Below are 16,870 nucleotides of genomic sequence, written 5' to 3'. Positions count from 1 at the left end.
AAATCTGGTCTGCCATACTTTTGAACCAAAGCCATCGCATCTTGGTACCGTTGGTACATATCACGTGGACTTCCAACAAATGATGATGGCAGAATTGTCCTATGACCGACGTTCCCTAAGAAAATGTGAATCTATATTAAATATTTCTACAATTGTACAATTGAAAAACTTACATATCTGATATATAGGTGAAAGTAAAATATTAATTCTTACCTGCATTGTTTTCCCCTGCAATAAAAGAGTCTTGAAGTCCTTGATAAAATTCTTTCCTAATTGTGTCTTGGTTACTGCGAAGCCATCTGAGTTTTTGGGATTCAATTTTCACGTAATTATCTACAACATACTGTTGTAAGAGCCGTCCGCCTCGAAGTAGAGGATTTTCATCACCTGGGCGCAACTGCACAATCAATTTTTTATTTATTTAGCAGGTGTTTAAGTATGATTTTTTTTTTCATTTAATGCAATAGGAACTAAAGTGGAAAAAAAAATGTACTAACCTGTAACATATATGCATAATAGTCGCAACATGACATAGGTCTTCCATTCTCATCACAACTATTAATATCCCACCCATATGTTCCATAAGGTAATAACAAAGGATACTGCATGGGGTCGTAATATCCGACCGAGTCTTTAACATTCCAGAGTCTTCCACTAATTGTTTGGACAATTAAATCTCTTCCATTCGGATTGATGTAGTCCCCTCCTACTATAATAGCAGCAACTTGTGATGCAGATGGTAAACAATACTGACGTTGATTAGAAGGCTGCTCTCTTATGATGAGCCTGCAATTGGGCAAGTCTTGGCGCTGTCCGAGGCTTCGAAATTGATGGACAAATGGATTATAGTGATTCAATATCTGTTGTATCTTTTCAACCAGTGCCCTGTCTAAAACTACACTTTCAGACAATCGATTGTCAAGTTCATGCTCGGTGTCATATATGTAAGCTTGTAGATATCGTGGTCTCGCCCCTTCACATGGTAAAAGCCCACCAATCTTATGATATATAGAACCTTGTGCACGAAAAGTATAAATTCCACGACCTTGAAGATTAATGGATTCATCAACATGCACACCCATTGAAGTGAACGCAAACACATTATTATAGGCTCGGATATTTTGTCTGAATTTTCTACCCACATCTGTTTGGTCAGAAAAGAGCTGGATCATCTCTGGCGGAGAGGGTATTAGAGGCAGAACAATATTTCCTTTCGAACAACACAAATTGAAGGTCTCTCGATGAAATAACCGTGCATTGCAGTATGGACATGTTCTTAGTGCAGGCAATCGACAAAATGGGACACCCCATCCCTCATTAAAATCTCTAGCGCAGTTGTAATTTACTACTGCTCTCCTTGTACGCCGCACTGGGTCAACACTGCTGCTGCGCTGATCCTGTGGGTTATTCTCTAGCTCAGTGCTGTTGTTCTGATCCTCATGATTATTCACCATATGCTCGTTGTTATTGTGGTCCTCATTGTGATTATTCATTGTGACATTAGGCATCTCTATTTATAAGTGAAAATATACAATTTTAGCAAAAACACCTAATAAAAATTCACTTATGTGAATAGGTTGGATATAAATATTTGGTAAGCTTACCGTAAGACACAGAATTCTGAATAATCACATTGCTCGGTCGAGACGTAGTCGAACGGGCTAATTGTCTTATGTGGGTCAAGCGCACCCTTGTAGCATCTTGGTCATGGTTTTCGGAATAGGATGAAACTCTTGAACTTATGATCTCGTTGTCGGAGTGTACTATTAACATAATAATAAGCAATTGTCAATTATTTTAATTCCAACTATTAAGCATAGAATTTTTGTTTCGTGTTATTAGTACACATATCCATACATCGTGTAACGGTAAACTCTAGCGATGTAACTTGCAAGTATTAAGAGAAAAAAATAAAAATAAAAACTCTTAACAGTGGCATAGTTAAGAAATACAAAAGTACCTGGAGCTAGCCTATTCCTATTACTTGGGCCCGCCTCTTGTCCATGGTCACTTACATTTTCCACGGCTAGTCGCTTTCCCCTAGCATGAGCTCGCCGCCGTGCCAAATAGGCTTCATGTTGTGTAGAACTCATCGATTGTCGCCATTCTTGATGGCTAGCACGAGCACGCTCTCTATGATCCATTTGTGTCGTGCCTGTTCCTATAAAAATATAATAAAATATTAATATTTTTCCAAAGCTGTTGCGCCGTTCATCTCTCTTTCTATACTTTTCAGTGGAAGATAACAAAAAGATCTTTAGCAAAAAGGGCTGAAAGTAAATTATTAATTTTCATATTATGTTATTTTCTGTAGTTTTTTTTTTTTTTTGATGACATGTTATTTTCTTTAGTTTGAATTGTGTTGATACCTAACATTTTTATTTTTATTTTCTTTAGTTTGAATTGTGTTGATACCTAACATTTTTATTTTTATTTTGTATTATAATAGTATCTTTTTTTTTTCGATCTTAGTTTGAAAATAGAAAAGTTTGTAATTGCTAATTTTAGAAAACACATTCAATTTTAGTCTCCCCACTAAGTTTAACCCATTGTTGGGTCTGGCGGAGAAAATTGTTATATAGTTTAGTAACTATCAATTGGCAATATCCCTTAATTGTTGTTTTCTAGCCATCTCTATTTACAACTCATAGACAAAAGATATGATTCACCGATTTATAAAGAATTGCATTACTGATGAAATTAATCATATCATCACAGGTTGCAATGAAAATGTCTTTTTCAAACTCATGCTTACTTGCGGCGAATGAAATGATAAATCATTCTGAACACCATATTTAGATATATGGTTACTTTACCCACGACCAAAAACAATCTACTGGTCCATTGTCATCAACACCTTATTTGCTTTTAAACAATTCAATGATCGAGTGGTAACGGTTTGTTACGGTAACACCGCATCAAAACATAGCTACAGCTCCTCTAGTAATTTTATGCTAGTTTCAGTATTAGCCATTTAGGCCAGTACATACTTGAAGTATCCACATTCTGGGTTGCCCCTGATTCGTCTCTGTGAACCTGACTCGGTCTAGTATGTGAACCTGAGTCAGACATAGTGGTATGTGAACCCAACAGGACCCGATTTAACCGTCGAGTTGCCCAGTCTTTTGGTGTTTACTGCATGAAAAGACGTACACTATAAAAAAATGCTTAATCAAATAGAAAAATCGACACATCACATAAATGGAGCAAAGGATCTTAATATTATTAGGATTCTAAAAATGACCTGGGGCATAATTAAATAATTGAGATACCTTGAATATAGATGAACAGGTCCTTATGCTTCAGCTATTAGTTTTGCTTGCTGGTCATGATTTTGTCTGTAGTGTCCAAGCTGCCATTCATATATATATGTTGCAAGCGAAGTGAATGCTGAAGCATCAGAAAAAGAGAACGAAATACAAACATATAAATGGATCCACAAACACCAAAACAAAGATCAAAAGCAAACCTTGAATATAGATCAAAAGCAAACCTTGAATATAGATCAATAGGTTATAGGTCCTCAGCGATATGCTTTCAGTTTCACTTGCTGACAATGATTTTATATCTACTGTCCAATCTGGCATTCATATATACATGCTGCAAGTAACCCATGATTATCAAAGCATCAGAAAAACGAAAGGGAAAAAAAAAACAGAAATATATATATGGATCAACAAACCCTAAAGCAAAGCATACCTTGAATATGGATCAACAGGTCCTTATCGATCTGCTTTCAGTTCCTACCCCTATGAGTTGTCTTTCTACACAAACCAAAGCTAAATATATTTAAAAGAAGAATTTTAATACATAGAAGGCATGAACTTATAAACACAGTTAGTACAATAACAACACCCAACATCTATTAGAGATTCACCAAACAAATGGATATGATATTACAGATTATAAGACTCATATGGTATTGCATGATTTTGGTAATTGTAATTGCTATATGAGAATTCAGCAATAAAAAAAAACACAGTTTGCATGCCATCTGACCATAATTGAGCACAGTTGTCTAGACAACATCCCTTCTTAGTGGTCTATCTTACTAAATCCAACAAAAAACCTAAGCCAAAGAGCCTAATTAAAAAAACCAATAAAAAAAAAACAAACAGGAAGAAAGAAGAAGAATGGGAGCTTGAATCATCACCATGTCAGTTTATGCTCTTCCTTTTTGTCTTCAATTTCTTGGTTCCTTCGTCTCTCTAATCTGCAGAAGCAATTAGTTCGTACGTATTGAACATAACATTTATTTTATTTTAGTGATAACAACAAAATTGAGAAAGAAAAATTCGAAAGATGGACAGACTCTAGAAATCAGGTAATAACCTTAAAGCCTTGTTCAATATGCTCCTTAATCTGTCACAGCTTTGAGCAATTCTTCCTTAATTACTAACGCGTCATGTTAATCTTATCTTATATGGAGCAAATTACCAATTACACTCTCTCAAATAAATGCGTACAAAACCAATCACAAATTTAGTGCAATCGTAAAGTACAAACCAATTGAATCGCTGATCAAGCATGTAATGGCATACCCAATATCGACTTCAATTCCAATTTGCTCAAACCAGCTAATATCCTTACTTCCAATTGTTGCCGGTAACTGTAAAAAGAGGGGCTGGGTTAAGGCCTATAAATTGCTCAATAGCTACATTAAGATGAAGGTACTGCACATCTAGGTGCAATCACATAAAGAAACAGATTCAAGACTTTTACCGGAAACAATCAATATCACATAAACACATATTTCACCATCAGAATTGTGGACCAAAACCCATGCTCTGAAACTTACTCTTAACAATCAGATCCAGTCCAAGCAATTCACGCGTTCAAGAGAAACAAAGGTCATCAATGAGTTTCACTTAGACAGCCTAACGCAAGAGAAGTAAAAATGTGATTAGGGGGCAGACACAATTTATTGATGAGGACAAAAAGAAAAAAAAGGAAAAAGGGATGCTCACATCAGTTTTATCAAACAAATACTACCTCTTAGAACCCAAATTACCGGTCAATTCGGCAGGGACCAAATCTATCCTCCTGGGTTTGATCCTTGATGGCAGAACATACTTTGATATTATAATTCAAACCTGTGGATTGGATTATAGAAAACCCGAAAAGATAACAAATTGAATATGAAAATCAATGAAAAACGAAATTTGAAAATTACCCAATGGGAATTATCAAGTCTGCAAGAGTGGATTCGTCTTCTACTTGAGCAAAACAAAACCCAAAATCTGAAATGACCCAATGGTAATCAGCAAGTCTGCAAACCGTCACCCGATTTGTTTCTTTTTCTTTCTCCTCCTCCTGGGTTTGATTGTGCTCTGCTCTTCTTTCTTTCTGTGTTTCCTCTTTTCGTATGAACTGTAAATTGGAATAGGGATGAGTCTTGATGCATCCATTTGTACACCGATTTTCTCCCACGTCGTCTTGTGCATCGATCTGTGTTGAGATCGTGGCCCGGTAGTTCTTCTCTAGTCTGGAGATCGTGGAGATCGTGCGCGACTGCGTCTTTGTTCTCTCTCTCTCTCCCCCCTCTCTTTTGCCGCAGAATTGTTCGGAATTTTTTGTTTCCTTCTCTTCTCTTCTGCAGCACAATACTCTTCCCTTTATTTTATTGTCAAGATTACCGTAATATCCTTCGTACAGTGTCTATATATTTGTGGAGTTTTAATAAACCGTGGGCATAATAGGTACTTCAAAAATTTAACCATTCTGCCTGAGAATTGGCTTAATTAATAAAGATGTATAATATATACAAAAGAGAAACAAAATAATAATAAATAAAAAAACAAATCATGAAAAAACAAACATAACGAAAATCAATCATTATTGCCAAATGCCTAGACCAAACTCCATAAGATTAACGCAAGTTCAAGCAATATGACCACAAAAACCACGAAAACTAACTATAAACTCAGAAAACATTTGATCACCACTCCAAACCATTTGACCATTATAAATTTTCACTTGACCTGAACAAAAAGCATTTAGAAATCTTCTCCCACAAATTAAGACTGTGTCATCCTAGAAGTATGCTACACATTGAAATACTAATGTGTTAATATATCTTGGTATTCGCAAATTCCAATTACACCACTAATTATGCAGTTTAAGTCACTTAATCGTTCACTTAAAATTTGACCATCTATATGCAGTTTAAGTATGATTAAATAGCCTCTTTGATTGCACGATACTATGATGATCATAATTCAGAATAAACTGATATAAAGTAAGACAACCATTTCGTGAACCTATCTTTAACTAATTAGCTGTCCTATTGTCCCAACCATTTCAGATAATTGAGTATTGCTTTGAGAAAGTCTAAATTGGACAATACTGAATCAAATTCCAAGTTATATCTATGTAGAATCAAATTCCAAGTTATATCTATGCATAACCAAATTTGAAAATCAATGATGTCCTCGTGACTGAAATTTATATAAAAAAAATAAATAAAAATTTTTTTTTTTAAAAAAGAGAGATAGAGAGAGAGAACAGTAGTTAACTGTGAAAAATGTGGAAATTGTCTATAATCTTGTTTGTTGTAATTTCAAAAACTCAAGATTTTAAACCCCATATAATTTTACTCTATATTTGCGACTAATGTAGTAAAGCATAATTTTACTCTATATTTTAGTCTACAGATAACACTAACACTAAATTAGTTGCCATTCTGTAGTTTTTATGTCTATTCTGGAATTTTGTTCCTCTTGTAAGACTCTAAAGGTAACAGTAACACTAAATCAGTTGGCATCTAAGTTTTCATTGCTGGATTGTATATTTGTATTGGCTATTGTATATTTGTTACTTGTCTTTTCAATTAGACAAACACAGAGAACAACTGAACTCATCAATTAGATCTATAGAAGTCAAAACCCCAATGATGAACATGAAAAAGACTTGAGGCTTTTAAGAAAAGAATGAAATAAATCCTAATGGGCAGAGCTTGCTTTATGATACTTTATTTGTATTGTTTCACATATAGTTGATACACCAAAAATCAAACACCTAAGAGCTATGCATTTGTCCTCATCTGATGAGCTATGCATTCTCATATATCCTAAACCAGTTGCATTGCGTAATTAATGATAGTGACATACTTGAATGTGCAAATTTCCAAATATACAATGACGTAGAAGCTTTGTAAATCAAAAAGAAAAAAATGGCGGCATACTTTTAATGAGAAATGGACTGTCCTAGTTCCCTAGATTGCTAATATGATATAGTTCGATCAATTCACAGTAAAGCTATTTATATATATATATATATATATATATATCTTTTTGCACACATACATCAAACATCTCTTACTCCACCAATCTATATTTGATCAAAAGTTTCGACAGTGTTGGACCTTTAATTGCTGTGGCTCTAGAGTACTGTTATTCCAAAGTAGTCCTTTCAATTAAAGTAACTTTGGACATCACTAAGTTTGTTATCATCAACAATACGACCTTACCTTTATCATCTGCATATCTGAACTGCTATTTTGAGCTTACACTCGAAATAACCGTTGAATATATGAGACTGATTTGAAGATTAAAACAATAAGCTCGTTCTCATATTAACAAAGTGTGACAACCAAAGCATGCCCTAAGTAAATCTAACATACATATAAACTGATCATGTGATAAAAGCATTGGAATCGAATCACAATTCTATAATCCAGCCATCATATTATACGCACATTTCAGAAACTACATATAATCCAAAAATTTTCATTTTGCCGAATGAAAGTTAGGAGAAACTAACTCACAGAGTCAGCTGCACAATTACGCAGTTTGATCTGAGTGTTGCAGGGTCAAAATAAGCAGAGCAGTCGTCCACGTTTAGTCACAACAGGAAACAAAATTTGTCGCTGTCGTTCAAAACAATCACCTGCAAATACAGATAATTACACATTAAAAATTGACATCAATGATAGAAAAAGGCCTAGCATAAAAACTCGATTGGAACATGAAGGTTTCATCAAGAACTGTTCATAACCACTGTCTGTGTGTTTTCATGAAGTAAGATATGCATGACTGTAGGAATGAGTTTACTACTTCAAACCAACAAAAACGAAGACCACAAATGAAAAATAGCAAAAAGCTTGATACCAAAAAGTAGCAGAGCATATAAAAATAATTTAGTTCTTATTTGTGATTGCCGTACCAAACTGGAATGCTATAACATATATATGTTATAGGTGGCTAGGCCTGTGTTTCATTTGCATCAGAACAAATACATAGTGAGGTAGCTATACAAATGCCAACTAATTATTCCAAAAGTAGATGACTCACTAATCATACAATAACATCAATTAAGGACTGAATTAAAGAGCAAGAACAACACCTCCTACAGCAACGCCAAATACTGATCTTCAAACCAGATTATCCCTTTAGAATCTAATCTTCAATTTAATAACATGCATCAAAGCCGCTTTTTATGTTTTTTTTTTTTTTTTTTTTTTAGGGGCGTTAGATCTTCAAAGCCACATTCTAACTATTTTGATCATAGAGGTGGGAGAGTTGTGAGCGGTAAGTTGTGATTCCTCATTTCGAATATGCCCATTTCTTGTTAAATAACATTATAACAAACCCAGAAAAAATTTCAAATCCAATCCTTGACCAACCAAATATACAACCCAGAAGAAATTTCAAATCAAATTCTCAAAAAGCCACAAATACCTTCCACTTGTGTTCTTTTAATCAAGAGCTTCCAGTCTGTCTCTTCTCCTTCTCTTCCTTCTTCCCAGTTCTGTTCTCCCTTTCTTTCGTCTCGCCGCTTTCTTTGTATTGGCCGAACACAAAAATCCGGATGGGGAAAAAAAAAACAGTTTTTATCGAGTGCTAAAACCGATCATCTCGAAGAGTCAATACCCTGAAAATTCAATTGCGCTAACCTTGGTTCTGAGCTTGGTTCTGCAGCAAAGATGGTGGCTTTGCGGTCGTCTGAGAAGTGGTTTTCTGGGTCGGCTTTGTTTTTGAAGTTATGGTTGGCAACACAGTTATTTGTGAGGTGGATTTTGACTCGCGTGAGAGATTGGAGCAGACGGCTCTAGAAGAGAGAAGAAGCTTAGATATTCAGATACGATACACAGCGGAACAAAAAAATCTCAAAGGAGGGCAGAACGGTCTTTTCCAGCCCCCAGGCACTGTTCCAGGCACTGTTCCTTACTGTTGCCTTAGGAACAGTAAAACAGTGGAACTCAACTTTCGTATATAGTAAATTTTGAACTGGTGGGCGGGTTTTAACCCGGTTATGGTCTTTCAGTTCAAAACACACCCAAACCCACTTTGGGTTTCGGTTTTGATCATTTTCAAAAGTGATCTACTCATGCATACATAAATATTTAACAGTTGATTTGCGAAAATGTGATCGAAAAGTGGGTCTCTCAAACTATTGATTAGAAAGTCCAGTGGTCCTCATTAGAATAGCTCATTTGTCAAGTAATTGTCTCATTTAATACACAATCGACATTTGAACTTCTTTATTATAAAAGGCATAAAAAGATGGGTTATAATAAATACGTGATGTTTCGAGGGTAATAATTTCTCCACTGCATCTACTTACGAGATTAAAGAGCCTAAATTGTATGCAGGAAGCTTAGTTTTGCTTAATTGTTTGTTTTTGCGCTCTAAATTAATAATAGAACTCATTTCATGACAAGAAATCTTATTTAGGCTACACACACAATGTGATGATCATTTGTGTTTAGTGTGGAACACTAAGCCTTTATTGGGATGCAATTGCAAGGTGAACAATGTCAAGTACTAGCGACCAAGGAATATACCCGGGGTCAACAAATATCCCTAAAACGTAACAACTAAAACAGACAACCCCAGAAACACAAATGAACCATTCAATTTGTGCAACACAGACAGTTGCTTTAGAGATATCAGAAGCCTTTCAGTTCTCATATTGCTCACATTCCATACTATGGTAGCTCCACCTCAGCTTCTTCACTATCACCACCACCTCTTCTCCCACCAATTCCCCAAAACCCATTTGCAGAGACACAACCTCACTAAACGAGGCTCTACCTCTCTCACCAGGATGTCCATTTCATCAGACCCCCGCCCACTGGACAGGTACATTATCTATCTCTTTTATCAATTGTCCATTCACGATTGTTTGTCATCACGTTGCAAAGTTGTTTTATTCGTACCCATCACCACAAAGATGGCTCAACTGATATGCAATTTGATTCATGCTATGGATTTCTGTATGTTGATGATTACAATGATATAATGCATTCGTATTTGGCTTATTTTGCATCTTTAAATTAGAGAAAAAAGCATGATTGGATGAGTTAGTTTGATTTCCTGGATAGCTAATTCGTAGGTGAACCATCGTCAGGGTTAGCTAGCTATATCTCAGGTTGAAATGTCAGTTGTTAAATCCATGTCTAGCACGGAATTTGGATCATTGGTTTATATTTTGGATAGAAGAGAGAGAATTGAATGTGTTGAAGTATGGTCATTGCAAAGTAATAGTTTGGACTTAGAAAGCGGATAAAATTGAAGCACTCAAATCAGCAGAAATGTAGACCCTGAACTGTGAAATAGTTTTGTACTGTAAGTGGGATCTAGATTTTTGTGGGCAATATCATGGACAGTTCAAGAAGCTTTGTGTGCATCATATCTGAGCAAAATTGGCCACTCCCTTCCATTGAAAGGATTGTGCTCCTTCAGATGCATTGGGAATGATCGCAATCATGACGCCAAATACATTTTGTAAAATGGTGACCTAGACATGTGATTTGTAGTCTGGTTGTCTTATTATCCAGCTACACTCCAACACTTGGAGATAACATTGACAGTTAAATAGAGTTCGGACTAGAGGCAACTTAGAGTGGAATGAAAGATCAAAAGATCACCTGTTATGATCTTTTTGTTTGTTTTATTTCTGTGTTGGATGAATGGGGGCGGAAAACAACAGAAAACATAGCTCATGAGGCTATACATTTCAGTCTAGGCCTAGGTAGACCAGCAATATCATATCATGTAGGAGAATAAGCACCAACTGCAGAGATTTTCTGTGTTCTTATTTGTACCGTAAAAACCTTTGAGGATATTGTATCTCAGATTCTCAGTGTACATCATTTACAACCATTTTGGAGATAGTTGTGCTCGCATTTTTGTCGATGTTACCAACCTAGCTCTGGTACCAGATTCATAGGACCAAGTACTAAACTAGAGAAAATTAGGAAAGTAAAGACAACGGTTTCATTTCATTCAGAGCGACCAAGCTTACGATTATATCTGGCGCATTGGAAAGAGTGCAAAATAGCTACAATATTTCAGGGAAAACAATGACTTCAAGGTTACTTCATTCAGCAGTAAAAAAATGGTTAATCTGTGATATGTCTTTGCTCAGTTTATTATTTCCCTCCCCCAGGCCCTGCTACTTGACAAGCATCATCTTTTCATTTCTTTATGTTTTTGTTGTTGCTTTAAGGCTGGCCTGAATCACTTCCCATTATGTTGTGGCAGTAAATGTTCTCTAGCATTTGTCGCTCCTCTCGAAGCAATTCTATTTGATATAGATGGAACATTGTGTGATTCAGATCCACTCCATTATTATGCTTTCCGTGAAATGCTTCAAGAAGTAAGATCTCTCTCTCTCTCTCTCTCACACACACACACACACATACACATACATTCACATATACACTAGCATCTTTTAAGACTCATATACTGGTGTACAGGTAGGTTTTAATGGTGGGGTTCCTATCACTGAGGAATTCTTCATTGAGAATATCAGTGGGATGCACAATGAGGAGCTCTGTGGTGTTCTCTTTCCTGGTTGGGATCTCCAAAGAGCAAGAAAATTTTTTGAAGACAAGGAAGACATGTTCCGAAGGTAAAATGATAGATAATCCCTTGCACTATGGAGAGATGAGTTGTACTTCTGTTGTGAGCAGAAGTTTTGGCTTAAAAGGACTAACCACCATCTTCATCAATAACTATAATTTTCTTTTTCTTACATGGTTTTGGAACTGTTATTTCTCTTTCATATGCTAAATTAAGAGTTGTAGTTCTATTTTCTTTTTTCTTTTCTTAAATTGTAAAGAGTTAAGCACTGGGGTGAGGACCCTATCTATTATTTGCACAATAAATGCTTCATCCATTTCAGTTTCTCTATTCCAAAGACTCATTCTGACAAGATTAATGGAGTGGTATATGCAGATTGGCATCTGAACAGTTAGAACCTATGAAGGGCTTACATAAGTTGCGGGAATGGATTGAAAATCAAGGCTTGAAACGGGCTGCAGTAACAAATGCACCAAGACCAAATGGCGAGCTATTAGTATCAGCACTGGACCTCCTGGGTTTCTTTGAAGTTCTTGTTATTGCAAATGAATGCGATCGAGCAAAACCATTTCCTGACCCTTACTTGAAATCTCTCCAAGCACTTAATGTGTCAAATAAGCATGCTTTCGTCTTTGAGGTTTGGCTCTCATGACTGCTTTGCATCAACATCTATTTTTTAATGTAAAACTTTGATATACCATTACACTCCTTTTAATTTGTTTTTGCTTGTGAAGGATTCTGTCTCAGGAGTAAAAGCTGGAGTGGCAGCTGGAATGCCGGTGGTGGGTTTAGGCACAAGGAACCCTGACAGTTTACTGCTAGATGCTGGAGCCACCTTTGTTATTAAAGATTTTGGTGACCCAAAATTGTGGGAAGCACTGGAAGAGTTGGAGAAGAAAGCAGTGAAACAATAAAGGGCAATAACATAAAGACCAAAAGCATTAAATTATACAATGGAGGTTTGACCGTGCATATCCCAATTGTACATGCATTCTATTCTTTTTTGGTTACATTGTAGGATATCGAACCCTTATCAAAACAAAATCCTGTCTGAAATTGAGCTAAACTATTACATAGTATTCTTCAATTTTTGAATATCTCAAAGATGTCTTTTGACAACTGGTGAGAGAACCTAGGTTTTCTCCAGCAGCAACTTCCGGTGGCGCACACATCTAATCAATGTGACACTTGGGGCTAGAGTTGATGGATGGACAACAAGATGATCAGTTTCCTAACCCAGCACCTCAGCCACAAATTAGCACTCAAATTTCTTTATTTACTTTTGTCCGTGATAGTTTCATCGGTAATAGTTGTTACGTATCAGAAACTAAATTTGTTAAACTAGTTTTGCCAAGGACACTTTCGTGGCCAATAGTTGTTCCCATCTACTGATATGAACAAAGCTATACTTGCGAAGCAAGCTGGAGAATAACTCAGGGTGATCAAGGTCTATGGTGTAGAATTTTTCAAGAAAAATACCTAAAGGATGACTCCTTATTACAACATAACTATCGGAAGCCAAAAAATTGTTCCAGTACTTGGACTGGGATTGTTTATGGTGGTGAACTTCTAAGGAAAGGTCCTCACTGGAGGATTAGTAATGGTACTGATATTATACTTTTGGTATGATAAGTGGTCCTCAGTTGGTGTGTTAAGTCAGATTGTTTGTAATCCTAGACATTCTAACCATATGTCTACTGTTCAAGATTTTTGGTGTAATGGTTCAAGATGTTTGGTGTAATGGTGAATGGAATCTTCCCAAGCTCAAAAGCTGTTTACCTATGGAGATTGTTAATAAAATCACAAGTATTCCGATCTCTTTGATGGGTCCCTGATAAACTCATTTGGGGAGGTACTTCTTCTGGAGTTTTTACAGTTAAATCGGCTTATCAACTTCTTTGGATGAACCAGACCAATCAAGTAATAGGTGGAATCTGGTTTGGACTATTCCCATCCCTCCAAAAATAAAAATTTTCTTATGGCTTTTGCTGCAAGGGAAAATCCTTACCAATGTTCAGAGATTCAGACGAAACGTGGCTGCTGATCCTTTTTGTCACTTCTATCGTGATAAGGAGGAGACTTTACTTCACTTGTTCAGGGATTGCCCCAGAGCTAGCAAGGTTTGGCAAGCTTTTAATTAATATTTCTTTAAACATGAGGATTACTTTCAATTTAGATTGGATGAGTTGGTTATGTGCCAATATCTATCAAAAGCATACTTTTCTTAATATGGTGGAATGTCTTCTTGTGCAAATAGCAAACCCCTTATGCAGAAAGACGTGCAGATTGATATGTTATCTTGGTGTAAGCCTTCTCCTGGGGTTTTGCAAACTTAATATGGATGGCTCCCGTGTTGGTATTGCTACAATTGGAGCAGAAGAAGTAATAAGAGATTCTTTTGGGCACTGGACAAATGGTTTCATGTGCAATATGGGGTTTGGAGAGGTTCTTCTGGCTAAAGCTTGGGGTATGTTTTATGGTCTGCAATGGGCTTTAGACTTGTCTATTACTAATCTAGAGGTGGAATATGATTCTTTAAACTTGGTGAACCTGTTACATAAAGAAAATGCTGAGCTCCACCCTTTAGGCACTTTGATCTTGAATTGTAAGCATTTGATGCAGCAGTTCGCTACCAAACAGGTCAGTCATATTCACAGATGTTGGCTAATGTTCTAGCTAAACGCTGTGTCAATTTCTCCAGGCATTTGCACTCTTCAAAGACCCCAGTGTTTGCTTCTGAGGTGTTTCTCTATTACTTATTGGAGTTGTTCATCCTAGGAAGACCACCAGCCATATGAGCTTGTTTTCTCTTTTCTTTTCTGTTTGGGCCTTTGGCTCCCGATGTACCAAAAAAAAAAAAACAAACAAACTAGTAAGTTTCAAACTGACACTTGTATGTAATTTTCTATATATATTGAAAGATTCTTAGGTAGGGCAGACATGTCAATAAGTTTGTTTGAACTATTTCGATAACAATTGTTGCTCATCAAAAACGTGAACTTTTTAAATTACTTTTGTCAACGATTGTTTCATCGGCTATCATTATCTCATCAAAAACTTAATTTTTAAATTAGCTTTATAGACAAATATTCTGTCCGAAAAGGTAGTTCCTCATCAAAAATAAATAAACTTTTTAATTACTTAGCGATGATTTTTTTCTTGGGCAAAGGTTATCCCTTATTCTTTTCCTTGGTTTATGTTTTATTTTAGTTGACAATCATCGCTTGCATGGATCAAACAATCGAGTAATTCATTTCCTTGGGAGTATAACATTTTCCCGTCGCCGTCCACCAAATCTCAAAATGATTTCAAAATATCATTTTTCACAAAAAAGTGTGTGCTATATTTAGTAAAACTATTATGTAGTCTAAGACTAGGAATAAGCAGAGGAAATTGATGAAGAAGGGGAGGAATTAATTAGCAGAGGAAAATGATGAAGAATTAAGATGAGAGAAGTGTTGAAGTTGCAGCAGTCATTCACTTTTTGTGCTCATGGTGCATCTTGTCATTCTAAAATTTCAATGGGATGAAATCTCACTCTAAAGATCTACACTCTAAAGATCTACATAAGGTAAAGATCACTTCAACCAAGTGCCCTAAACCCATCCGCAAGAAAACATTCACAAAAGAAAAGACCTATCACGTGCATGTTGGTAAATGCACTAAGCCTTGATTATGAGATTTGTGCTCATATGCATTTGAAACTCAATCATTTATGGTTTGTAGAGCTTGTCAAAATCTCACTAAATGAGGCTCTACCTGTTTGATACGCCCAAAATATATAGACGCTCAACTTAACCCTATAATAATATAGTCGTCAGTAGTAAAGGATAAGTAAGGATGGTTCGAAGCCAGAAATTGAGGGTATATTAATCACACAAAAAAAAAACAAAACAAATTAAACTAACACTAACAAAAACGTCAACAAAAGAAAAAGAAAAATAATATGGAAGGACAGATAGGATAGAAGAGTGCGTTGCAATCCTAAAACGAAATTGATTTGGGGGTTTTTGGTTTTTAAAGAAAAATAAATAGAAAATAAAGAAAGCAATTCAAGATTTTTTTTGGGTTTTGAAAATATATGGATGAAGCTATTAGGAACTCAGAAATCCACCACCAAAACATGTTTGAGACAAATTTATCATCCTAGTTTCAATTACTAAGTCGTAAAAAATGTTTCAATCAAGAACAAACCATGAACGCATGCATAAGTTCTTATTACTTCCCTAAATTACTTAAGCAAGATGAACGCACCATTACTAAGCCTTTAGAATAAACAATCAAGGTATAGAATGCTATCCTGTCAATAATTTATTCTAAGCATTAATCACACGTGGAACTTTGATCAAAACAGGAATCCAATACTAGTGTGGAACGCCTACCTAGCATGCAATTCTCATTATTTGATTTGGTCTATTGTCCTATAAGCTTTGCTACCTTTGAAATAAATATGGTTAACCGTTTAGGAGATTAAAATACCTATTTCTACCCCCACTCATATGATCATAATATTTTATGTGTGCATTCATAAAACATAAACATGCGAGAGAGTTATCTGTAAACCAAAACCAAATATACAATTTCACAACAAAGCAATCACGAAACTAAGAATCAAAATATTGTCAAAACATGTCTTAGGGGCTTCAAACCTCGCCTCTAACAAAAGTAAATTAGCCACACGTCGTCTTAAAATTCACAACTAAAAACATATGAGTTTGAATTATAAGAAAGTAAAAACCGTAAAGGAGAGAAGATGAGAGCCACGAATTCACTTTTAGGCAGCCTTGGATGCAAGAACTTTCTTCAAGATGGTACACGGCAAAGCTTGATGAAGGTGGATGATGGTGTGCACGGCTTTTTGCTTCTTGAAGTTTAGGAATTTTAGACTTTGTGAACTAGGGTTTTTAGGGCAGAAGATGGCTCTGTGGTTTTCAACGTGTTCAGATGCTCTATATATATGAAGAGCACAGCCCAAGTTTCGTTCTCCAACTCTGCTTTGAAATCCTCCCCTAGTTGCTTGAGCATTCCTCTAATTGGTACACAATTAAACGATTTTCAAGCCT

At 35.9% G+C, this 16,870-nt stretch overlaps 2 protein-coding genes and 1 long non-coding RNA gene across 12 annotated transcripts; 1 reads left to right on the top strand and 2 right to left on the bottom strand.

The window, feature by feature from the left end:
* Window positions 1-470: 470 nt before the first annotated feature.
* LOC112165878 lies at window positions 471-2,155 on the bottom strand. Its single transcript, XM_024302575.2, has 3 exons — window positions 1,961-2,155; window positions 1,605-1,763; window positions 471-1,510 (listed from the first exon to the last, which is right to left on the bottom strand). Exons 1-3 carry the CDS (start codon window positions 2,142-2,144, stop codon window positions 471-473), a joined length of 1,383 nt encoding a protein of 460 aa, XP_024158343.2. The 5' UTR covers window positions 2,145-2,155.
* A 596-nt stretch (window positions 2,156-2,751) lies between these two features.
* On the bottom strand, window positions 2,752-5,603 carry LOC112195987. 10 transcript variants are annotated; one of them, XR_002935234.2, is made up of 9 exons: window positions 5,174-5,603; window positions 4,968-5,093; window positions 4,799-4,877; window positions 4,542-4,609; window positions 4,154-4,213; window positions 3,700-3,764; window positions 3,494-3,600; window positions 3,273-3,390; window positions 2,752-3,135 (listed from the first exon to the last, which is right to left on the bottom strand). It is a non-coding gene; the product is annotated as an uncharacterized LOC112195987 (long non-coding RNA). The 10 variants fall into 10 exon arrangements; XR_002935053.2 differs by having other exon boundaries at window positions 4,993-5,093; window positions 5,174-5,602; XR_002935683.2 differs by having other exon boundaries at window positions 5,012-5,093; window positions 5,174-5,602.
* A 4,209-nt stretch (window positions 5,604-9,812) lies between these two features.
* LOC112177011 (haloacid dehalogenase-like hydrolase domain-containing protein Sgpp) lies at window positions 9,813-12,904 on the top strand. Its single transcript, XM_024315172.2, has 5 exons — window positions 9,813-10,082; window positions 11,487-11,601; window positions 11,702-11,856; window positions 12,183-12,444; window positions 12,542-12,904. Exons 1-5 carry the CDS (start codon window positions 9,931-9,933, stop codon window positions 12,719-12,721), a joined length of 864 nt encoding a protein of 287 aa, XP_024170940.1. The 5' UTR covers window positions 9,813-9,930; the 3' UTR covers window positions 12,722-12,904.
* Window positions 12,905-16,870: the final 3,966 nt, after the last annotated feature.

Source organism: Rosa chinensis, chromosome 1 (genome assembly GCF_002994745.2).
Source record: "Rosa chinensis cultivar Old Blush chromosome 1, RchiOBHm-V2, whole genome shotgun sequence".
Classification (NCBI taxonomy): Eukaryota; Viridiplantae; Streptophyta; class Magnoliopsida; order Rosales; family Rosaceae; genus Rosa; species Rosa chinensis.
This window is presented reverse-complemented; position numbering and strand designations above follow the sequence as displayed.